Source organism: Sander lucioperca, chromosome 8 (assembly GCF_008315115.2).
Source record: "Sander lucioperca isolate FBNREF2018 chromosome 8, SLUC_FBN_1.2, whole genome shotgun sequence".
Lineage (NCBI taxonomy): Eukaryota > Metazoa > Chordata > Actinopteri > Perciformes > Percidae > Sander > Sander lucioperca.
Window position 1 is genome coordinate 22,487,391 of NC_050180.1, and position 25,428 is coordinate 22,512,818.

At 38.5% G+C, this 25,428-nt stretch overlaps 1 protein-coding gene across 6 annotated transcripts in view; it reads left to right on the forward strand.

Annotated features, from left to right (window-relative positions):
• The window catches only part of grb14 (growth factor receptor-bound protein 14), a 31,895-nt gene continuing 6,467 nt past the window's right edge, over positions 1 to 25,428 (forward strand). The window contains exons 1-4 of one of the 6 annotated variants that reach the window (XM_031298421.2): positions 1 to 222; positions 6,248 to 6,462; positions 7,833 to 7,962; positions 23,487 to 23,643. In XM_031298421.2, the coding sequence (XP_031154281.1) occupies positions 6,275 to 6,462; positions 7,833 to 7,962; positions 23,487 to 23,643 (475 nt within the window). In that variant the 5' untranslated portion in view covers positions 1 to 222; positions 6,248 to 6,274. Of the gene's footprint in view, positions 223 to 6,151; positions 6,463 to 7,832; positions 7,963 to 16,597; positions 16,843 to 22,983; positions 23,150 to 23,486; positions 23,644 to 25,428 lie in introns of those variants that run through there. The other 5 variants (XM_036003927.1, XM_031298411.2, XM_036003926.1 and 2 more) reach the window with 5 other exon arrangements.

Below are 25,428 nucleotides of genomic sequence, written 5' to 3' on the forward strand. Positions count from 1 at the left end.
TGAGTGCATAGATGATGCAGACTGTATGTGTTGTTGTTGTTGCTGCTACTGCATACACTGCTGAACTCAGATCCCGTTGAAAACAGCCTGTTATTCACAACAGGTAAAACGTGATCACAGTGTGCGACGTAGGGCACGCTACAGTAGAACACCTGTGCTACACGTGTGAACAGTTCATTCCGTACAGGAGCAGCGGTATGAAGACTCCGCTTGAGGCACAAGGTAAGAACAGCTGTATAAAAGAAGAAGAAAAAAAAGGTCAAAATTTAAAACCGGTATTATTTAGTCGGTTCAACCTGGCATAGAGGGAGCAGGAAGGATTGCTGGAGCACCGTACATTTTCAGTCTTCTGTTGTTGAACTTTTACCTTCGTATTTATTTTATTGAATTGCAGGATTCTGATTTGTAATGAAACTTATTCACCTACTATGAAAAATTCTCGCAAAATGTAACGTTAAGTTACAGCCCGAACGTCGTTAATGTTTTGAAGGGACAGTTGCGTTAACTAAGCTTTCCCTTTTTTGCATTTCTCAACTGTTCGTACAAAACTTAGCAAACAGTTCACATCAAGGTCGAGCTTTCTGCCACACGTTTCTAAATAGGCCTAAAAGATACGAATATGCAGACGTCCCCGACATTTACAGGCATCTATCTTTCAAAAGTAAAGTTAATTTAATGTTAACATCGTCCAACTGTTCTCAATTATTCAAATACCATGACATGTCTATGCTAGTTGCAACATATCTCACTATAACAGCGTCCACCAAAGTGTTGAATTCGACACCGTCAGTGTTTACAGTATAACGTCAACGTAAACGTTTGCTACAGGTGCATATGCAAGGACTTTTGTGTTGAACCGTTTAACTTAATTTAAACGAATAACAAACATGTTACTTTTAACATTCCATGTAAAATACAGATGATTAAGTAGGCTACATATCACACCCTAGAATTAACATACATTTATTTAATTGTACAAAATGTACCTCATGTAGTTCTAAAACAGTTCCTAATTACAGTCAGTTGCAAAACCATGAATTAAATTGTAAATGTCCAGATAAATGGCATTGCCTGAACCTCCCTATTAAATTCATACATTTCAACAGAGTATTCTGTTATTTCAGCACTTCATTGACAAGAGGACATGATTGTGCTAAGACAATATGTCATTGAAAAGAGAACTATTTCATTTTAAAATTAGATGCCATGTCACCAAGGGGCCTGCCCCAAAACTACTGCTATTCTAAAAAAAAAAAAAAAAAAAAAACTAAAGAAAACACATATTGGTACTGTATCACAATAGCTTCTTTGGACATTTTCAGCATTTTAAAATAGGGCAACTCACTGGAAATCAGTCAGTTGTCCTTGCTTCTCAACAACTTTGTCATGCCAGAAATGATGCAATGAATTCAAGTGAGGAATGACAGCTAGTAGCAGGAACTCAGAATACACACAATAATTATTCTTGCAAGTGGTGATAAGTGACATGATCACTGCTGTCTCATGTTATGAATGGGCTAGTGAGGATTTTGGCTGTAAAGAAGCTGCTGCAGCACAAGTGTTAATCCAACCACCCTCTCCCTGTAGTTTCCAACAGCTGCTATGCTTCACTCCATTGCATTCCACATAGGCCAACCGAAAGAGTGCACAAATGTAGTAACCTTTACATTTCATTAGATGGACATTTTGCATCAAACTGAACTGGACGGCTGTAGCTTGACTTAAACTCACGATGATCTTTAGCAGGAAAGATTTTCTCTGAGTTACACTACTCTGATCATTTGGTAGACCCACAGAGCACACAACTTTTCATTCTCTTGAAGCCACAGAAACAACGTAAACAATGCCTATCACTAGTCATGCACCTGACAGTACTTCCTAGTACTGAAGAACTGCCCAGAGTGAGACATTTCTGCTTGCAATTATGATGTTTGCCGCCAGAATGACCAGAACCATACAAAAATGCTGCAGCATGAGTCCCTGTCAGCAGTTCCACCTTCCTCCACTGTTACCCCTTTTCGACCACTGCGAACCTAGTTCTAGTGCTGGTTCGCAGTTGGGTTAACTTGCAAACCTTCTCAGAACCTGTTTGCTTTTCCACAACCTAGAGAGCCACATCATCTGAGGCTCATCAAGCCAATGAGAGGGGAGCCACACATGCTTGGTCAACCCATCCTGCTATGGCTCAGTACTCCTTCTTTGTAGGTTGAGAACACTCCCAGGAGGAGACGAGGTGGTAATGGGATCCTATAGACTTTGGCGGACGCCAGGGAGAGCATCAGTCACAGGGTGCTCTGGGGGAGCTGGCTGAACTATGGTGGGGAATGATTGGAAGCCAGATAGGGAAAGCATAGAATGCAGCAAATGTCCTGTGCTGATTTTTCTTCAAAAGTAGGTAGAAGGATGGGAAAAGTTAGAGGAGCCCAACAGTAAGTGCTGTTTTAGAGGTCTTTTTTAAAATGCCAAAAAAGCTGGTTTCTGAGAGAGATGGATGCTCTAAACAGTCCTTTATTGGAGCACCCAGGAGATCTTCATTGTCCTTGTGGTGGAGGGCAGTTAAGCAACACGTGCCATAACATAGCCTATGGGCAGGTGAGGTTGTTCCTCTTTACCAGATCTAACCTCCTAGCTGATACAGCGGTCTTGCCTGTTGTTACAGCCGTGATAGGGACACACCCAGCAGCTGCAGGTTGTTGGCAACCATTGCCAACTGGATCGCAAGGTGGAACAGTTTTCACCATCTCCTTGTCCTTGTCCATGATCTGCTGATGGCTGCCTTGCAGGATGGCCTTAGCAAAAGTAGGACGGTGACTCCTAGAGTAGAGTGTTTAGGCATTAATGAGTTGCTACCCCACTTTTCTTTTATTAAGGAACAGTGGACATTTTATCTTTACTACAGACACCTTAAAAACCTGGCAATCAGCACTCTGGCATGCCAACAAACTAAGTTGGTGATGTGACACTGAAATTAGCGCTGATAAGGGTCATTGCAGCAACCATGGCCTCATTAAAACAATTAGTCTGTGTCAATGATGTCATTGACACAGACAATGGGGCCAAAACAACTCCTGTTTTTTAAAATACAGAACAGATCAGATAATATCAAATAAAATATCAAATAATTGATTTTAAAACATAATTTGTGCATCATTTAAAGGCAAAATAATAGAACTTAATGATTAATCATTATCTAAAAAAAAAGAATTTGTAAACTTAAGGCCAAAATCCATTACAGTAGAAATTTGTCAAAATAAAAACATATCCAGGTGGTCTATATACAGTATATTAGCCATGACCTGACAACTTTCAGGGTTCTTTTTGCACTGCATTATACTATAGCTTGTGTGCACAAGAGCAAACAAGGAGGCAGAAACAATGCCCCATGTTGTAAGTAAATGATGGTGTTAAGGACAATCAGTCATCAGACGTCAGTATGAGGGAATGAATGTTGTAGTTTGTAGTAAAAAAGCTATTGTAGTAAAAGAACTATAACAGAATGGCAGTATCTGCCTGTTTGTCAGTTAGTCAGACAGAATTTCCGAAGCATAAATTGATGGTGCAACCATTTTACAGTACCATTTTTTGTAAAAAACTGTCTGAGTTATGTGAAACACTCTTAGATAGACCCTAAAATACGGTAGATTTGACATTAGCATGTCAAGCATTTGCATTAACTGATACCAAAATAATGTGTTCCGAGCTATAGTATGTGTTATTTCTGGCCCTCTCATGCTGCCTGGGGTTTCTTGTCCTTCTATCAGTCCACTGTTGGACCTCAGCGGAACCATTTGTCTGATCAACTGTTATCTCGTGTTCATGGTATGCTTTTATGTGCACATAATAGTTGTGTTATTGTGGCAGATGCTATGGTAAGTAAATGTCGGAGAGAGTGGATTAATGGAGACAGAAAGACACAGGTCATACAGATTGCTCTGATATCCATCTCCTAGCAAGAGATTTCCCAGCTACAAACTGTTTACTTTCAGAATAAAGCTAAACCACACAAAAGATGCACATTCAGGTAGGTTTGGGTGATTTGACAATATATATCGTCAAAACAATAAAATGTCTATCGCATGTATTTTTTTTTTTGGTATAATTTCTATGTTGCAATACTTACCTTATTTGGATGACGCTTTACATTCTGATCCCTGCAGGTTATGTTCATTTTGCACTAAAGCTCTTAATAAAATGAGAAATGACTCATTACTTTTCATCTGTCAAATATTTAATTCATACAGGAGTGTACAAAATAGGCTTTACCATGTGGTTATTTCATTACTATTTACTCATGACTAATTATTTATTGAATTACCAGAAAACATGCTTGATATATATCGTTGTCGAGATAAATAAAATATAAATTACCTATATCGGTATAGAAGATATTTAGGCCATATTGCCATCCTACTGTCTTCCTATCTGGTCTCTTACCACTAAGGAAATTACTGAACCAATAGCACGACTATACAATCGAGCTCTTAAGACCCACAGTAATCTTCCAAAGTGGTCTCACCATTGCATTGCACTTGCACGCTCAAACGCTCTGACTTACCAGAACTACATCAGCCACGCTATTGCATTTTATTTTCAGATTCAAAATGGCACCTTACCAGCACTTGCTGCACTTCTCCCAACACACAATATGAGACCAGTACGCCTCACTAGGTCAGTCTCACAGGCATTCATTCCAGTTCACTCATACTAAAACAACTATGGCCAGAAATCCTTTTTTTATAGATACACCAACATTTTGAATGGCATTCCCCATCACATTAGAGCACTACCATCCATCACATATTTCAAAAAGGCACACAAACTATTTCTTCTCAACAGTTTCACTTGCACACATTGATTGTTCATGTATTGTCCAAGTCTTGTTTGCACTGTCTATATTGTTGTTTTTCGTTGTCTGTATCTAGCTAGCCCATACTAATGTCCTGTACCTATGTTTTTGTCCTCGTGCTGTAACTGTATTGTTGTTTTAGCTGTCCGTATCTCTCTAGTCCATGCAGATGTCCTGTACAAATGTTTCTGTCCTTATGTACTGTAAGTTGTGTTTATTGTTTTATGTTTCTGCAGAACAGGAACCTGCTGGAAACCAGTTTTTAAACTGAGTCAGGCCCGTTTATATTGTAACTTAATGTTACTTTTAACTTTCCTGTATAATAAAATGAAAGAAAGAAAGAAAGAAAGAAAGATTGCCCAGCCCTAAATTCAGGAAGATGAAATTCATGATCTTTTATCATTCTGAGATGTAACGTTGCACTATTCCTTTACTCTTCATTTCTTCCCTTTGAAGGTAAAATCAACTTGGATTTGATCACTGCACCAGATTGTCATATTTACAAAAGTAATCAAGTTATCCTTGTCTTCTGTTAATGTAGTGAGGTATTGTTTTAACCCTATGCTGCCTGTTGTCTGTCTCCAGTAGCCTGTCCTCCCCTGGTCAGACTCTGTTACACATTACCTTTCTAAAAGATGTTATCATCCCAACCATCCCCCACATGGAGCCTGTCACTGAATGACACAGCCCACAAGACAACCAATACACTGGGCTGGCTACTCTGTACAACCACATGCCTTCTACAGTGCACTAAGTTTAAAGTGCAATTTGGATCCCTGTGCGAAGTCCATGACAAAAGAACAGTTTGTTTTATAGTTTTCATAGAGTCATTACTGAGCTAAAGACGTCCCCTTTGCGTAAGTGTTCTTGTGTGTTGTTGTGCACATTTCCTGCCTTCCTGGTTGCAAAGATAACTAGGCTATATCAATAAACAAAAGCAGGGAAATTAAAGCAACAATATTAAAGACTTGAGGCTGAACAAATTAGGCAATTATTAGTACACTACTGTGTCAGAGCAAAGATGGCTGTTTTGGGAGTCATTGTGTTAAAAAATTATCTTTATTGTGGTGGATCATATTTGGGTGGGAGGGATCGTTTTGCCCCACTGGGCCAGCTGGCCTCGTGGGCAGCAGATGAGCGAGAGGTGTGTGTGTGTGTGTGTGTGTGTGTGTGTGTGTGTGTGTGTGTGTGTGTGTGTGTGTGTAGAGGTGTGTGTGTGTGTGTGTGTGTGTGTGTGTGTGTGTGTGTGTGTGTGTGTGTGTGTGTGTGTGTGTGTGTGTGTGTGTGTGTGTGTGTGTGTGTGTGTGTGCTGAGTTGTGAGCCGATGAGCCCCGCCAGCCAGCTTGCTCTGTGCTCTGCACACACTCCAGTCTAACAGCTCGTCTCTTCTCTCTGCTCCAGATGATGCCTTGGATTTAGCTGGCCCACATGAGTGATATGAATAACACACTGGACGGAATACACACTTCTGGAAGCCTCGGAGAGAAAGCAGAGATTTTACAGGGTGGCAAGGGTAATGTGAGTGGCTTTCCCAGCCCAGCCCTCATCCCTTTGCGAGCTCCTTTACTAACACCAAATGCCCAGAAGATCAGGAATACGCTCTGTAAGGGGAACAGGTATGACTAATTTTTCTTTGCGCTTGCCATGAATGACACCAATCTGTTTATAAGATTTAATTAAGATAAATTTAGTTGCACTAAAACTGAAATTTAGTGATTACACTGTACAATGTGAGCTGCCCTGCAGAAGAATAGTACCCTTTGTATTTGCAGGAGTTAGACGTCTATTTGAAAGCTGTGGTGTAGACTTTGTACCTGTAAACACAATTGGCTCAACTCAAACGCAGCTGTCAATGGAGTGTAATGTATTTTTGTAGCAGTCCAGTTAAAGACCTGGAATCAAATCAAGCACCTGTTAGTTTGTGGGAGATAATTAGTAACTCAGTAACTGCTGTGTTTACAGAGCAGTAAAGAAAACGTCAGTCAGAGAAAGGCACCTTTCGGAAACTGAGGCCCTCTCATCTGCAAGTGTGCTGAAATCTAACTCTTTCTTACTATATAATAATTGAAGATGGTATTGTAGATGATCTTTTCACACATTTTTTTTTCTGATTGATTCAGATGCTAGTTCCCTATAAGCCCTATAAGGACATGTTAAATGCGTTTCAGGATTAAAGAACAAAACCTATAGCCTGACTACTTTTTACTGCCAACCATTTGCAGATACATACCTTAGGGGTGGTGAGGAGTGACACATAATTAGGATATTTTGGGATTATGAAATGTATTTTGTTTGTATTGTAATATTGCTTACTTTTCTCTAGCCAGCAGTTGAAATGCTTTTTCGTCTGTTAGCTATTATATTGTGAAATCAGGAGCAGCTCACATGTGCATTATCTTATCAAAAGTCTGACGATGAGTTGGGTGTGTCGTCTGGTAGTTAAGAGCAGGAGAAGTCCTTGCAGTGACAGCCTTGTGTGTGTTTATCACCTGCTTCATTTATACTCCCCATTCCTCTATGGGACATGAGCAACAGAGGAACTAGCAATATGTTGTAACAGCTTACGAAATCAGTCTAGCATAAAGTCTAATACATCATTCTGATGTTACAGTCTGGACTGACTCTGACAGGCAAAATAGGGAGAGAAGTGATTTATTGTATCACACAAACTGTAAATTCTGTATTTGCTTGATCCAACAATTCACTGAAGCTTCTGTATACAAGTATGATATTTTAAGTGAGTGATATTAAACCCAAAATACACTATGGAAACATGTTTTTTATGACTTTACCACATCATATTTACACAATATTTTAAATAAAATATTAAATAATATATTAAATAAAATATTGTAGATCAGTGCATAATTTTCTACACGTTGCCCAAACATTCAGCCTGACATACTTGGCACTTTGATAGATTTTTTAAATAAGATGTCAACAATGCTTGCCACATTTCATGCGCCATCTGTTTTTTGTCCTTCAGGAGCAATGAAGAGGGAGAGGATTCATTCTCTTCCCCTGTTCCAAACCCTTTCCCTGAGCTTATCACCTCAACCCTCTCCCCCCTTGTCTCTGAATGTTTATTACCATGGACTAAAAGTAGTGCAACTCAGGTGAGTGTTCCATTTACAGTACTAAAGTCTGTTTGTGACACAAAGAGGCATGTTAGTTAAAGAAAAAAGGGCCTCTGTTGTAACCTTTTCCGTGTGATACCTCAGGCAGCATGGCTATGGTAACTTTGATTGGAACAAGTGCCAGAAAAAAACGCTGCAGGACATATTAAGATTTACATAAATGCATAGTTAGATGTTTGGCTTGTGATTTATCTGAAACTTCAGGTCATATGGATGGTAGTACCAGTTGTGTGAGTATGTAAATTAGTTCCAGTGAGGACATAAAAAATGCTCTCAGCACACTCAGACAATCCACACGCACAATGTAACCACTTCTGAGAGACCAGGTTTGTACCTACATACAGTGCCCACTGTGATCTCTGATACCACCTGTAGACATTGCATTTGTGCCTTAATGCCTAACAGCCACTCTTGTACATTTGTTTAGCACAGGGTGTGTGATTTGTAATGCACTGAATATGGGGAAGTACCTGCTGGTCCTGGAAAAGCTTTCACTCCAGTCTAGATCTTGAGTTAATTTTGTCAGTTTTGTTGATTTCTTTCTTTTTCTTACTTGCTCTAACTGTCACCAACTGACCGTTCACTAAGCCCCGCCCCTCTTAGTTACTGTTGCTATGACTGCGCTTCCCAGTCTAACATGGCACATATGCAGTTGACAATGATAACAGTGACAGATTTACCACTCGCAATTTAGAGTAACTTTGAAAACAATGGCAGACTAACTTGTTTTACTAGGTGCACTGTAACTCATAACTTAAAATTGTATGGGCACAGGCAGAACATTTAGGTGCGCACACCTTAAATCAACCTGCAATGCAATTTTTCACATTTTCCTCTACAGTATTTTAACTGTATTTCTGATAAATGCTTTGGTATACAGAAAATACAATGTGCTGTTTTATTGTTGATGTGTTGGTCCAGAATGGAGACTTAACTTATAACCCTACATATTGTACTGTATGTAGTTGGTTAATGATGTGTTCCTTGGCTTTGGAAGTTACCACTGTTGGTAGTAAGCTAGTTAACTGAGCATGCTAACATTTGCAATGCATTTCTTTATGCATTCCTTGTACTTTTGCTCTTGTGTTTTTGGTTTTCTACAGCTTTTGTTGCTTGCCCCTTTTAGATCAGTCTACAGCAACTTGCACATACATACTGCAAATTATGATACACAACTTGTGATGAATAATCGTTTAACCAATCAGTGCAGGGCAGTAGAAAATGTATTATTATGCACAGAAAAATATTACTTAATATAACCCTGTGATCTGTTGTGGATTTGTACGTTTATACACAACTCACTGCCAAATTCTAAAAAGAGAGCACATTCATTATGTTAGAAAGCTAACAATTATGGGCTGCTTTAAAAGTGCAAGGGTTTCAAAATGGATTTTGTCTATACATTTTCCATGGCTGTTAAATTACTCTGGTTTGTCAACCACTAGATATTTCCTGGATGTGTATCCCTATACTGTATGCTGAAGTTGATTTCAGGTTTTTCAGTATCTTTGTGGTGTATGTGTGTATACATGTGTGTATTTGTGTGTGCATGTGTAGCAGCAGGGGGCAGCTCAAAGCAATGACTCATAGGAATGCTTGAAATTACAGAGCTCAGCAGTTAACAAGGACCATCAGCAGTATTAGACCTCTCTGTGCTCATGTGTTGCTTTCATGCTAAGAATGTACAGAAAGTTGTGCTTTCTCTTTTCTGAAACTTCCATTGTACTCGTAATATATGTGTGATTGGCAAATTGTTATTTGTTCCTCTGGACGCATTATGTTAAGATTGCTTGATTATCTAACATTGGAGTCTCTCTACCTCATATACAAAGTCTTAAATAAGCCTTCTACTTGATTCCATCCTCACACGATTAAAAGATTCACATCAGATAATTACAGAGTGATTGCCAATTCTCCTGTGCTCTCTCCAGCCTATTGTGAAGACAGTTTGCCCGGATTTGACCTTTTCTTTGATATATGCGAGAATAATCCTCAAGTTTCTCAGTGAAGGAGCAATATGACACCCTGTTGACCCCACTCTGCAACAATGTGGCTTCCTTGTTAGCAAATCTTAAAGTGCTACTTGTATATCTCACTGAGGAGGCCTGTGCCTGCACCTCAAGGGCCTGACAGCCTCTCACTTAGTCTTTTCAGCAGCGGTATTGGGAAGACAAAGGGAATATGTCAGCGTGAACAGCTGTTTTTGTGTCACAATCCTCATGTCACAGGGTTATGACCTTCTTTCAGTAGCATCCAAGAAACCAATGACATCATTGTTCCATCTGTGCAGCACTCATACCCTCACCCACTCTTCTAACTTAAAATGGTGCATTGAGCTTCCCAGTGTGTCTTTGGGTAGTAATTTTCCCATCAGTTAGAATTATCTGTAAAGAGTAATCTTCTACTAAGGACAGGCTTAGATTATAAAATGAGCACGCTAGGAAAATGGTAGTGCTGTCTGTCATGAGGCATCTCAATCAACTTTGTCTAGTTGACCATGTTTTTAGTTTAACTGCAGTTGATTTGAATGGTTTTGCTGAAATGTGGCAAGAACCTTGTGTGTGACATGGCTCTGTTTTACACAGGCTTTAAAGCTATTTCACTCGTGAGAAACTGGTTTATCTGAGCCCCCATTAAGCCCTGTGTTTGCATTGTCATGGTACATTTCCATGACAACGCCACCAAGTCATGACTGCCACATTATGTCAATGAGAAACCTAGATTTGCTGTCAGCCCAACAGCCTCCAGATAACTACATTTCTAGATGCAGACAATGTCAGTGTGTCAGTGTCAGTTACATGAAAATGCATTGTTACACGTAAAGACAACTATGATCGGTGTGCATGGTGAATAAGTCAGAATGTGTCCTAAACTACCTCAACGGTTTTAGATATACAACTGTGACATTAGTGATTACTTTGTGAAATATAATCCTCCTGCACTTTTGAGTTTGACCTCAGCAAAAGTGCCCACTGGCAATACCAAGGGTTCAGCTTGTAAGACTATTGGCTCAGCCATAGCACAATGTCACTGCATACACAAATGCACAGAATTTAGCATGACATGATGATGCTGTACATATTTGTAGGATTGTTGTTGTTGATAAGGTAAGTGTAAGATGAGATGGCTTTGAGCATAAGATCACAGAAGAACTGGCGTATTATATTCATGATACAATGGCAAAATAAAAACTTTTTGAGGAAGTCCAATTAACTAGCACAGCCTACACTCTCCAGGAATATAGTGGGCAGTCATGCTTGGACTCTTACCAGAAACAAGAAGCACACAGGCAGTGTTGAGTCCAGATGGTGTTGAGTGTTCAGTTCAGCCATATGACTCAGAGGAAATGCCTGCCGCTTTAGAGATGTTATTTCAGACGCAGCATGCACCATTACGTGTTCTTCACTATGAGTTGCAGCCTCTCCTCTTCAGCAGATGTAACAGGGTCCTCAGGGTCACACTCAACATATAAAACAGTTATTCATGATCTCTCCATTCAGCTGCTTAATAATTTCTCCTAAAGCTGTCTACTGACCAAACAGAGCTATGCTGAAGCCATACCTTATGCATCATTTGCATTTTATAAATTTGAATCAACATAAGGTATCATTGAACACTGACAAGAACAATATAATGCAATAGATTAATGTGAGAATCAGAGAAGTTAGAATTAGGCGTCATGTTCTGTAATCTCTGCACATAGTTGTCATTATTTGTGCCTAACGTAGAGTATGTGTTATATACAGTATAGGAAGTCATCTGGTGTTAGATGCACGTTCAGCTCTTTTATGTCTCTCTTTCTTACTCTTTTCAGATGTTGTTTCAGTTGTGGGATAAATTTTTTTTTTGAATGGTTCAACACACGTTGGCTGTGTTTATGACCCTGCACCTATCTGGGCTTTGATGCAGGTTTGACACTGCTCGGCTTTGATATGAGATTTTCATAATAACTATAGTATCACTATATAATGACTGTAAAAATATTATATTATTATTGATTTTATGGTAGATAATAAAAGAGTTTTAGTAGGTCCGCAAAACATGTTATCCTTCTCAATTTTTACATTTACTAATGAGATCAAATAAAGCTAATAGTTCTAAAAATCAGCCCACATATTCTTCTTGGTGTTGATGAATGTCAATGTAAAAATTGCTGTGACAAGTTTTTACTGAACTTTGTTAAACTGTGTTTACCAAACTGGTATTATTCTATGGTTTAACTGTGATGTGGGGAATGACAGCTGCAGACCTGGGCCATGTGTAAACAGCAACAACAAGGGATTAAACTGTGAGAGTAGTCTGATATGAATAGGTCAAACGCAGAATGTGTTCATGTCAAACACAAGTAGCATCTCTCTCTCTCAAACACACACAACGCGGAAACACAATTAAACTGGCTGTATTCACAGTCTTTTCTGATCTTATCAGAAGCAGACAGTGCTAAATACTGTGTGCTGACACCTAAAAAGGCCAATTTTGTTGGATTTGGACAGTCAAACATTTAGTAGTGTGAATGAAAATGCATGACAGCACACCTCAAGTATGCTTTGGATTTTGTGGCGCCAGAGATTGGCAGTTGACATTTACTCAAATACTGTAATGAAGTACTGAAGTTCTGAGGTCCATTTTAGGCTACTTTATACTCTCCTACATTTTCAGAATTTCAAGGCTGAATCTCAGCACCTGTTGAACTTTGATTGATTGATATCTTTTATTTTGAACATGTAAATAAAATAAAACATCGGAAAAAAATAGTAATAAAAAGAACAGTTAAAAAATAAAAGTCCATAATTTCCAGTACTTAAAGACCTCTATTTACACATGCAAAGAGGAGTAGGAAGAAGTAAAACTTATGTACTCCTACCCCTTTATACCCTTTCTATCCTATTAAATGAGTTACCTACAAAATAATACATCTACAGAGATAATTAATCTGTAATCAATGAAAATATATATTCAGAAGTTATATTCACATTCATATATTTACCCATACACAACAATAATTATACACATACTACAAATTGTTCAACATAAGCCCAGGTTATTAATTGCACTGTGTTTCTCTGTACCTCTGGAATATAATTTCTTTGAACATCTTTTTGAATTGGAATATGATTAGACATTGCTTTAATTAATTATTTAGTTTATTCCATAATTTAGTGCCCCTGACAGATAAACAGAAACTTTTCCTTGTAGTTCGAAAACTGGGAGTCTTAAAATTTGACTTTTCCCGTTAACAGGTAACTGTGGTTTGAGTCACACATGATCAACAATGCTTGTGAATCCTTAGAGGGCTATGGCTGCTGTTGTAACACTGACTTACATTATGTCAATCTCATCCTCTCCTTTGCAGATGATTCTCCTTCAACATTAATCAGGTTTTATTATGTGCTTTGGTGTGGTCGCTTCCTGTTCGTCGCTATGTGTGTGGACGATAGCTACTATTGTTTTACTGTTTTGAATGTAGTGGACTTCTGTTCCCCAAGTATATGCTTAAAATGTCAACTCTTTTCAGGCCAAGTTCTGTTTTTCAGGGTCTGGCAGGAGGCATTGCCTTTAAGGCAAAATTCAGGGAACAAAGGTTTCAGTAGATAAGATCCTAACATGACTGGCTGGGTCCTTGTAACCCGATGCTCCAGATGGTTTGTTAACACAGAACCATCTGAGAAGCTGTCATTGGAAACTGTTTGGGAAAGGGCAGGCCCCTTAAAAAAAAACTGGCAGATGATTGGATGAACCATCTATCTTATCACATCCGTCGTTGTTGTTCGGTTGTCACGCACACCTTAACCATGCCTGTAACAGCCTTTTGCTCCTCACGGGATGCCAATTGGTCCGGCTGACTCTGGTCCGGCCAACTCTGGTCCGGACACCAATGCATTACTTGAAGCCTAACAAGGTGGATTTTCGTGTGATATGTGATCCCGCGATTTGTGCGTGATCCCGTGATTTTGCGAGAATCCAGCTGCTTTGTAAGGTTAGCGTCCTTGCTCTGCAAGATGGATACTGATATAAATATATCTGGCTGTTTTTAGATAGGTACAGCATACTGTGAATCCCCCTGCTCAGAGGTGGGTATACACTCTGCATATATTCACCACTGCACCTCTGGTTGCTGACTTCTTACTTTGCCAGAGCCATCATGGGGTCTTGATTGAATCAACCATGGTCAAGGACAATGTGTCTGGAGTTGGCTTTGTTATGGGAGTTATACTCTGTTATCATTCTGGCTCCATTAATTCCGATTAATTTTAGTTGTGTGATAACTAGCAGCGTCTACTTGTCTGCACTCTCACAAGTCCGTGTGCTGGGTTTCCAGATAAAGATGAAGCCTGTTGTGGGAGGTTCTTCTTTCCCTGTCTCTTCCCATGAAGAAATAGAGTGCAATGATTGGTTCTAGTGAGGAGATAAAAGTAATACAGAAAAATGCAGTGTACAGGCTTTTTACTGTAGCTTTGCAAGGTTTCGGTGACAGAGAAGATTTGCAACATAGCTGCTTTACCTCTTTGGGATGCACTTTTAGCTTACTGAGTGACCCAAAATATTTACATAAGAGACAGCTTTCTCACCACAACTACAATGTTAACCATACTAAAAAGGCATAAACACATTGTTTGAAAATTAACCAGATATACAGTACATTATTACCATAGCAGGGCTGAATGAGTTTGTATGTGTGTGGTCTTCATCAGACAATCATTTTCAGGCTCCTTGTGGTCTGCGACTGTCTCTCCCTTATACATGCATTTACAATAGCTTTACAGAAATGTCATCTGCCTTGCACAGCATCTCATATCTTTTGTGGAAGCACTTGTTCTCACTGTAATTTCTGAAATGACTACTCTAGTATAGTTCCATGTAGTACCAGTGGGAAAGTTAGGTGCATTTTAATAAATTAAACTAGAGGCAAACTATTTAAAAGTATATTTGACCTAAAATATACCTGTCAACCTTTTAAAACTTAGTCTTGACATTGACCTGGTAAAGACTGAGGCTTGAAAATGGGTGTGTCCTGAAAATATGGCGAACTCATACGCCTCTTTGTCTAGTCTATAAAACAGATGTGGCATGGGAATTGAGGCTATGGGGTACTATTAGAGCTATTTTGGATCTCTCTCCCTCTCTTTCTTAAAGGGCTTAAATGGCATGACCCTATTTAGATACAGTAGTGCCAAAGCATTATATGAATATTAATACAAACTCACAGTATCTTCAGAACATTAAGACTGAAATAATAATGATAACTGAATAAATAAATCAGGCAGGTTTATTCCTAAAAACATTATTTATTGTTGACAGCCACAGCCACACTGTAACATTACCTCCTTCGACCCCGCTCCTACCGAATCAAAACTCAAAACTCAGGGCATATCTCCTTACTGTTTTGCACCGTTTGATGCTAGCAGGTGCTGTGGAGACCTCTCCGCCGCTGCTTAAGTAGCGACTAGCACTTGTGCTAGCCACTGTAGTTTCAACAAGGCTGCTCAAAATATTCTCCTCATCATTCACACTTCTCTTCCTAATAGTTCCTGTTTGTAGCCACGATTGCAGTGTTTTTGAACCATTAATTTTACCTCTGCTTACTATCTTGCCATCACAGCTCGTAACTAATTATGGATGTATGTGCACTCTGTTCATGAACGTAACTATGTAGCAAGCTGATATCGAAAACAAAAAATATGACACTTAAACAAACAAATTTCTTTTAACTGATTATAGTTTACTGAACGTGTTGTAGTATTTCTATAGTATTGTTTTTAAATTAATTAATTACATTTTTGTTTTTAAATATATCAGAGATTCCATCTGCATACCACTAGAGGGAGGTTGCGTACCACCAGTTTGAGAACCAGTGAAATCGATTCTATAGCTTTTTTTTTTTTTTTTTTACAATGGAAAAAAACGTTCATTAATTACTTTTTAGTTTTAATGTTTTTAACTAATAGTATTAATCTGTCAAAATGCTTATTGTCGGTTAACTGTTAAATGGTTAATGGTTTATATCCTTGGAATAAATAATTGCTATTCTGAAAAGTAATAACAAACAAGAGAATAAATGAATAGTCTTAGGCCTGATGTAGATCTAACAGGGCAGACTTAATGTGGTTGCAGGAAGAGGCAAACTGTCCTACAAGTATACAACTTTTTTTATTTCCCAAGTAAACTCTTTAGTTTGTCGTTATCTAAACCGTTATTAAACTATGGATTGTTTGTTCATCCTTTTCTAATATCAGCATGTATAAAGTATATGCAAAATGAATATGCTAAGGAATGTTTGTTTAGTGAAATGTATTTTATGTCTGACACTAAAAATAGCTGTGTAGTGTCTGGCTACAAATAAATCAAAAACAATCTGAAACATGGTCTTTCTGGGAAATCTTCAGCTCATGTTCTGTGTTTTACATTATCGCTGGGCAGAATTTAATACTTTGATTCCAGGTGCAGTATTTAACAGTAGCTTTCTCAGGCCTTGTATATTTTAACTCATGAGAAAATCTTCTTTTCAGTTTTGTTTATTGGAACGGTCTTTCTAAAAGTAGAGAAAAGAAAAAAAGTTTTTACAATCCCAAGGACAAAGGAGGGGTTTGTGTTGTGGGGAGGATACATGACTTAGTTTCTCACACTTTAATGGTGAAGGATGTCACCATTTTGTATAGCTTCCAAAAGGGTTACCATTCTGTATTAAGTGCTATATTATTAAATATCCCTAGAACTACGATTTGTACATTATCCTTATTTTCAGTTACTATGTACGGATATTTGTCACATAGTTAATTGTGCTCCAAAGGCAGAAACATGAATTTCCATGCAAGAAGAGTCACCTTGCCTGCCATCACACCACTTTGTCTGCAGAAGCGGGTAGGAATCTTTCATGGATCTCCTCTGTACTATCTCTTAAACATTTTTCCTCTGTATTAGTAAAGTGCTGCCTTCTGTTCATGTTTGCAGATTATTCTAAACATAAAAGCCCACATGTTGAGTCAGAATATTACATTTTGTGGTGGGTTTTTTATATAATGTATGTGGAGCAGCGCTTTGTATAGGTAGGAATTACCTGATTGTGGTGTTGGTTCTGCGATTTCTAGGAGTTCTTCATGTTCACAAACATCGGTCCAACAACAATATAATGTATATTCTTAAACTCCAGCCTGCTCCCCTTTTAAAACTTCTCCATTATTTCTTATGGATTTATAGATTCTTGCCTTCCATCTTATGATGGCTTGCTCTTATTGTTTACGTTGACGTGGGGGTGACGACCTGAATATCGTACCAACAATTAAATAACTTGTTACAGACGGGCAACCTGGAATGTAAATCATCTGGCAAGCTGAAATGTACAATGTTGTGTGGACCTTTGTGACAAATATGGCACCTCATTGTGAACCATATACTGTAGGTAGTATGAGATGAATATGGTGTTTATAAAGGGGCAACGCTGCAATGTTCTAATGATAAAAAATGTTTCATTTTCATCAAGCCACCTCAAGTGTCTTTTCTATCCTATCTCTGACTCAGATATGTTGTGCAAATCCAATCCCAACAAACTCAGCAGAATAGAAATTTGGCCAGATAATATGTATTTTTTTTAGATAAGACCACAGTAGCTCAAGTCATTTTACTGTGTAAAGTAGCTATAGCTATCCAGCATGCTTATCTGTGTAGCTTGATAACATTTGTCTGCTGTTGTAATTCATCCCCTCATTGGTGCACGCTGGATTCTCTGTAAAACAAATAGAATTTTGGCTATTACTTTGCATTTCCAGTTGGTCCAGTTCTGTTTTAGCACCCTAAGCACCAGTAGCTTAGCTAATGAGAGAGAGAGAGAGAGAGAGAGAGAGAGAGAGAGAGAGAGAGAGAGAGAGAGAGAGAGAGAGAGAGAGAGAGAGAGAGAGAGAGAGAGAGAGAGAGAGAGAGAGAGAGAGAGAGAGAGAGAGAGAGAGAGAGAGAGAGAGAGAGAGAGAGAGAGAGAGAGAGAGAGAGAGAGAGAGTTTTTTCAGTGTTGTTACAGTGAGGAGCTGGGAGGACATTTCTCAATGGTTTCTAAGATAGACAAGGCTGGAGGCCAACTCCTCACCACCACTCTGTGATAGAGCTGCAGCTGTGGGAGTGCAGTTCAAGGTTAAACCGGAGCAGTTTAATTGGAAAAATGGCTCACTCTGTCCTGTCCTTGAGATAAGATGGTCTAATAGAGGTGTTTATGTTCAACATGACTGTACACTCACACTTTATTAGATACTGTACATCTGTTCAACTTCTTGTTAAAGGGATAGTTGTGTCATTGCAGTATGGGTAGTATATGCAGACAAATGCAAACTTTTTTCCATGTTGCCAGCACCCGAGGCTCTCTGCTCCTTTGCCAGCCAAACTACGCCGGGTGAGGGTTTTGCTGGTGGATGGGCAAGGAGCTCAGATGGTAGGGTCAGAATTTGGTCTAAACAACATGAAAGCATGGATTCATCCTGCCTTGTATCAACAGATAAGGCTGCTGCTGTAATGGTGTGGGGGGTATTTTCTTTTGCACACTTTGGGCCCCTTAGTACCAATTAAGCGCCACAGCCTACCTGAATAACGTTGCTGACCATGTCCTTCCCTTTATGGCCACAGTGTACCCATCTTCTAGCAGGATAACATGCCAGGTCACAAGGCTCAAATCATCTACATTTATCAAAAAATCCACACTGCCTGGAGCACATTGGACTATACCTACAGTAGGTGCTAGCTGCTAAAACTAAAGAAAACTGTCATCACAAACAAAGCATTGTTTTTTTACATGTATTAATCAGAGCATTCCCAATAATCACTCAGCTGAAAATCAGCGGGGGAAGGCACGGTTTGCTGCTTTGTCTGTCTATCGATCTCATCCGCTCTGTTTCAGTAGGTCTAGTTTACAGTTATCGAATGCCAAAATATTTAGAAACCAAAAACCATTTAACCACTTTCCAGCATACAGTGCATCTATTGGTATATGTGGGGCTGAAAGTTTATTTACAGTAGAGACGAAGGAGGTGCAGCATGGGGGTGTTGTGATGGGTAGTATCTCAAAATGCCAAAGATTGTGTTCATTTGGAAACATTTTATTGTTCGAGGGCACTGATGAGTGTATTTTTCCAACTTTAAAATGTTTCAATAGATATATATCTGGTCATGATTCTGTAATTCATAAATTTAAAGTATTCTTTGTTTATGTTTTTGCTTTCATGTTAAAAACAAAATATCGGCCCATATGTAATGTAGATGTTTTTTTTTTAACTTTCGAAGATAGAGGAATATCCTATGGGATATTCTGCCAATAACGGGCCCTTTCATGAACAACTGCTTTTTAACTGTTTCTGGCCGCGACAGGAGACGTAGCACCAACCACTTTCAGAATTTAGACCGCAGAGTTGACCGTGTCTTCGAGTTGGAGGAGGCAAACATTTTCGTATGTTTGCTCTGCTGTTTTTACAAAGCTAACAATACTGTATTGTGTGGGAGCTGTGAAAATAATTTAATGTTGACAGTGTCACCACTGCTAAAATTTGCCTAAATTAATGAATTCAACCATTCAGAAGATTTTATCTGGGTGGTGTGCTTTAAAGTACCTTAGAATAAAGTAAAATACCAATATCAAGCACAACCAACCTAGCTAGTACCAAACTTAGCAAACATGGGGCTCTCTAGGAAGCTAATATTATCTTTATTATTCAGGTAGTACAAAATCAAAATCAGTCAGATTAAAATTAAACTATCCACACATTCTAGATGCACTTTTGAAAATAAATTGCTGTCCAGTATCTCCCCCAGTGAGGTTGACCTTTGTACCATCGCTTTGTAATGTAGCGGTCACATATTTCAAAAGTGACATCTCATTTTGGCATCGCTACAACCAAGACTATTAAAAAAACTAATTTTCACAACAGCTGAAGCCATTTAGCCTTTTTAAAGTGATGAACAATAATCTAATAGAGAACTAAATTTCCAGGTAACATTCTTTATTTTTGCATGTTGCAACATAAAAGGTGTATTTGATTGACATGACGTAGGCGGACATGAATGCTTTTCGAGTGAAAGCATGTGTACATTTGGATCAGGGTTACTTGCTGATGAATGCAGCTCTGTGTTCGCTGATAAAGACATCAGTCGTTCACACAGCATGCTACCCTGCCTGGCCATTCATTAGAAACTCTTACCAATTATTAACAGTGCCTTCCACTCAATGTTATCAAATACCTTTTGTAAAAAAAAAAAAAAATGCATAATGATACAATAATTCGTTTGTGGAAGTAAAAGTAATTACATTCTGAGTAATTATCAGACTATTGATATAATAAACAGTATTGGGGGGGGGGGGAGAGAGATACAGAAATATGATTCATAATAATTATAGCAGTGGGCATGATGAACAGTGGCAATTATAGTAACAATAAAGATAATAGAACTATGACTATAGCAATGCATATTTTCTATGTTTAGAAACAACCTTCTGTACATGCTGTATCTGCATGAATCAACCTGCCGAGCAGTACTTAAATAGTTTTTGATAGCAAACCACGTGAGCACAATTTTGGTGCCTTAGGACAAACACCCACAAATAATTGATAACTATGCAAATGCTACAAAAAATAATACTATCACAGTAACCATAGAGAGAGCAGTTTCCTGTGAATGTAAGTGCTGTCTCTATGGTTACTGTGATAGTATTATTAGGGCTTCCCATGCCCTACCACACTTCATCATGCCTCTAACTTACTCCATCTGTGTCTATCTATTTTCGAACTTTACATAAACATAATTTACATTGTTAAAACACATTTTTAAAGATTTAGTATTTAGGAAATGCAAAGTAAACACTGCTTTATAATTGGGAATGTTGTAGACGGCAGCAGGATTTCTTCTAGGATTTCAATAGCTTTTGCTGCATTTATGATGCCTCTACAATTCTTCCAATGTCTGCAGAGATGCAATCCCCACAGCATGGTGCTGGGATGGTGTTTCTGCTGATCCTTTGTATATAGTAACACAAGTTCAAGTTTTGGTCTCAGCAGGCCATAGAACGTGCATGCCTTTTTGTGAATTTCTTTGGCTGTGTCTTTGCCACACAGCCCTGACGCTGTCACTGGTGAAACACCGGGGCAACATTTTGAATGCACAGTGTCTCAGCTGTTGAACACATTAGCTCCCTCAGAGTTGCCATAGGTCTTTACAAAACTTAAATATAATTTATAACATAAAATCCTGCCGTGTAACACTGTGTAGTCTCCCTGTCTCCTTCTCTTGTAAAATGGTAGTGTAATAGGCTGTTGTATGTAGACGAGTTTACAGTCTGAGGAATGGAATGGATTAATTTCATGGTTGAGATACATATTCATTCATTGTCGATGTGGGTCTTCTCGAAACGTCACCTAGGTTTGGAGTCCTGCAGTATGCAAGCTATTTATTTAGTTATTTAATGATCTTCACACAATGTTTTCCCCCATTTTGTGTTCTCAATATCCAAACTAAAATTTGCGGAAAACTAATTCTGCTATTTTCAGTATTCAGTGTTACATAATGCAAACATCAAGTATATCTGCAATGCTAATGTGCCAAAAAGGTTTTCTTACCCTCTGACAAACCCTACCCTGTTCCTAGTGAAATGTGATGCCTGAATAATTTCATTTGGCCAACTCTCAGAAAGCCACTTCCTCACAGCAGCTTAACAGAAGCCCAGGCTAGACAGTTATCACCAGCAGTGCAGCAAATACATACCTTTTTATGATCTAGGGTTTGTTTCTTTAAAATGCATATGGTTTTGCACTGTTGTTCTCAGCTGTTATTGTCTTTGTCTCTGATTTGGTTTTAAAAGATTTGAGATAATTAACCTGCAGTGTTAACTATATTAAAACCCTGACTGCTGGAGTAATCTGTTTAATGTAGGCCCTCATCTTTGTGGACTTACACAAGCAAAGATATTTGTCTTGTAAGGCTCCAAGCGGGCTGATTAAACACTAAATGGTTTACATTGAAAGATGATGTCATAGCTGGAGGATCCCATTGGCTGATGTCTCCTTGAGGGCTCAAACCTCAGCCCTGCTGGAGAGCGCTGACCTCTTTTCTCTCCACAAAAGGAATCAGGCTCGCCCTGCCAGGCTTTAAACAACCAATACCACTCATTGAAAGAAAAGAAAAGAAAAGAGACAGTCATTTGGTCTTTACTGTGCCTCCCTCCGTGCCCCCTCTCCGCACCCGCCTCTGTCCACTTTAGACTGAGTTGACCCAACTAGCATTACATTTAACCAGCACCTTTGTAATTGCTCTGTGGGCTCTTGCAGGGCATTATGCTGGGAGCTCTGCTTGCCATGGGCGTGTGAATGTGAATGGAGAGGGGGTTGTGACTCTCTCTCTGTCTCTCTCTCTCTCTCCTCCTCCTAATCCCTTTTTTAGACACAGAATATGTTACATTGCTGGCTTCATCTATCTCTTAAAGTGATTTTTGTCATTCAGACATGGGTGACTTTTACATGAATGTCCCTTATAGCGGAGAAACCATAATTTTCGGGATAGGAAACATAGTTTTTATAGACTGATCTGATATGAGAAAAAACGATCTCAACAACCTAAAAAGGGCTCTTTCATAGTATTTCCTAGTTTATTAAGTCTGAGTTTGTGCGTAACAGATGAAGATTGAGATAATTTATTGCAGTGATCTTAGGAGGCGATACAAATCGTGCAAGTTCTCTCTCTCTCTCTCTCTCTCTCTCTCTCTCTCTCTCTCTCTCTCTCTCTCTCTCTCTCTCTCTCTCTCTCTCTCTCTCTCTCTCTCAATTCAGACTAGTATTGTGTTGAAAGTGATACGGAAATGTTACTAAGTCCAACCTAGTGAGGTGCATGTCTAAAAGGGTCTACAGTGAATGAGCTAATTGACCTCTGGCTTCTTCATGTTTAGTGGTGGAGAAAGGTAGCAGGTGATTTTGTATCAAGCCCCAGTGATACAGATATGTGGACAGCGCTGTGCTAAGAGGCAGTTTTGTCTAATTGCCTCCTTTCAGCTTGAGAGAGAGACTTCCCAGCTGACACTCACAGTGCTGTCAGACACATGTTTTTATGTTTCATACAAAAGCTCTCTTTTGCAATGCTGTGTACTCAGCCTTGCATAGGCTACAGATCTTGTCCTAACTCAGAACTCTGCTTGTCTCCAAACAGGGGGGTAAGTTCTACTTTCAGATGGATTCAAGTGTTTGATGTCTCAATGTGGTATTGCAATATTACAACAGTTTTCTTCACAAGCTCAAATATTTACATCCTAGTACTTTGTAGGGCTTTCATCAACTCTAATTTTCTGAGTATTTTGTTGCTATAATATAAGGTATGTCTAACTGGTGTATGTGGGTCAAACTGATTAATTTGTCTGATACTTTGCCTCACCTTTAATACTGTTCATTGTATTACTTCAGAAACAACACTGATTGTGCTTCTTGAAAGTAAAAAGTATCCCATCCTGCTGATAGGTTGTGATGCTTGTTAATACATTGCTTCTGTTGCAGGTAATCAAAGTTTATAATGAAGATAACACCAGCAGGGCAGTAGAGGTTCCCAGTGACATCACTGCCCGGGACATATGCCAGCTGTTTGTCTTGAAGAACCACTGCATTGATGACCACAGCTGGACTCTTTTTGAACACATCTCTCATCTGGGAATAGGTAAAATGTTTTTATGACAATTTAAAAATCTTTAAAAATAACAGCATGGTCAGTATCGCAATCAAATCTTCAAAAGTTGTGAGAGTCTCAGATAATATGGGGTTAAGTGTTGTTAGTCAAAATATACACTAGTTTAATTTTGACATATTTATAATATGCACTGGTATTAAGCTATAGCCTGACATCTCCAGGCCAAATCGCAAAATCTGCCAGAAGAAATAAAACATGAGCTTGCAGATTCATATGGTTGCCAGTCTAGTATTAAAAATGTGATGTTAATGTTGTTGGAACTATGGGCGAGGTTTGCTTGATTTGATGGGAGGAATGGCAGTAGGCAGCGGAGTGGTGACGTGTAGATGTGTGAGTGGAACAGAGCACCTTACTCTGTTTTTGTTCAATCCTAAACCAATTCATTGCCTAATCACATTGTGTGTACTATGAGGGGCGCTAATGTTGGTACTGATTGTGTTTTAGTCACTGTGAGCATCAATTATATATCTTCCTTGCATAAAATATTATTTATCATCCTCCATTGGCATTTAATTAAGAGAGAGGTAGTGCAGTACATGTATAAAGACAATTACTGTCTACATTGGGGTTTATAGATTTTCTCACGTATATTTTTCAACCCTACTAGTATTGTCTGCATAGCTTTTGTTGTGGAATGCAAAAGGTTGTTGTGAGGTCTACATTTCTATGCCACATTACCTGCTGCTGCTGATTTGATCCATTTTAATTTAAAGCACCACCAGCTATTAAACTGATTGGTATTGTTTTAAAGCTACACACCAAGTTTAATTGAGGGGGTTTCATTTTATTACAGAAATAGTTTGCTTTAGATACTACTAAGGGACATTTGAATTGATGCACTGTATCAAATAATTAGCTTTTAGCTGTAACCATTTATGTAACATATACCTTGACACAAGTATTTATATATTAAATGCACATTACCATTTGCATTCAAGAATAGTGTATGAATGACATAAAATATAGTTCTTTATTAAAGCTTTCTTTATTAAATCTATTAAACCAACAGTTAAAAACACATATTAACACTGATCTGCTAGGAGACAGTATGACTGCATAATACATTTCTCAGCTGCATTTTCAAACTATTGCACACATTACATAATTCATCCATCTGTTCTGTTCCAGTCAACGCTTAAAAAAAAATTAAAACCACATATAATTGCTTTCCATTGAAAACCATGTATTTAGATATGTCATTTTACTTTTTCAGATAAACTAACCGAGGAAATGCTCCTTTTGTGAGTTCGCAAAATTACCCTGAGCTAATATAATTCTTTCAGAGCCCACTAATTCAGAAAAAAAGTTAAGCATTTGGAGATACATGTTTTTCACAGTATTTAGGCTGTAGACTGTAGTTAGCTTTTTTGCACAACGCTCAAGAGTTCATATCAATAAATGTTTATTCAATGAAATCATTTCAGAATTATCAGCCATGTAAATCATGAAAAGTTACTTGTTGTCTGATGACGCATTTTCCCTGATGTTGTTCAAAGCTGCTTCACATGGCTTTCTGTTGACCTAATGGAAAAACATTTATTTGTTCAATCATTTCAAGGTCTAGGAAATAATTAATGGTGATATTGTACTGATTTATCCAGAGGTTATACATTGACATAAGGTTAATAACCAAACTCTGTGCCTCGAAATAAAGCAATACAACTCTTGTCAGGAAATCTTTTGCAGATGTCTTTGCATTATCATTTTAAGAACATTTCAACTTATGTCTTTCACTTTGTTTTGACATTACAGCCA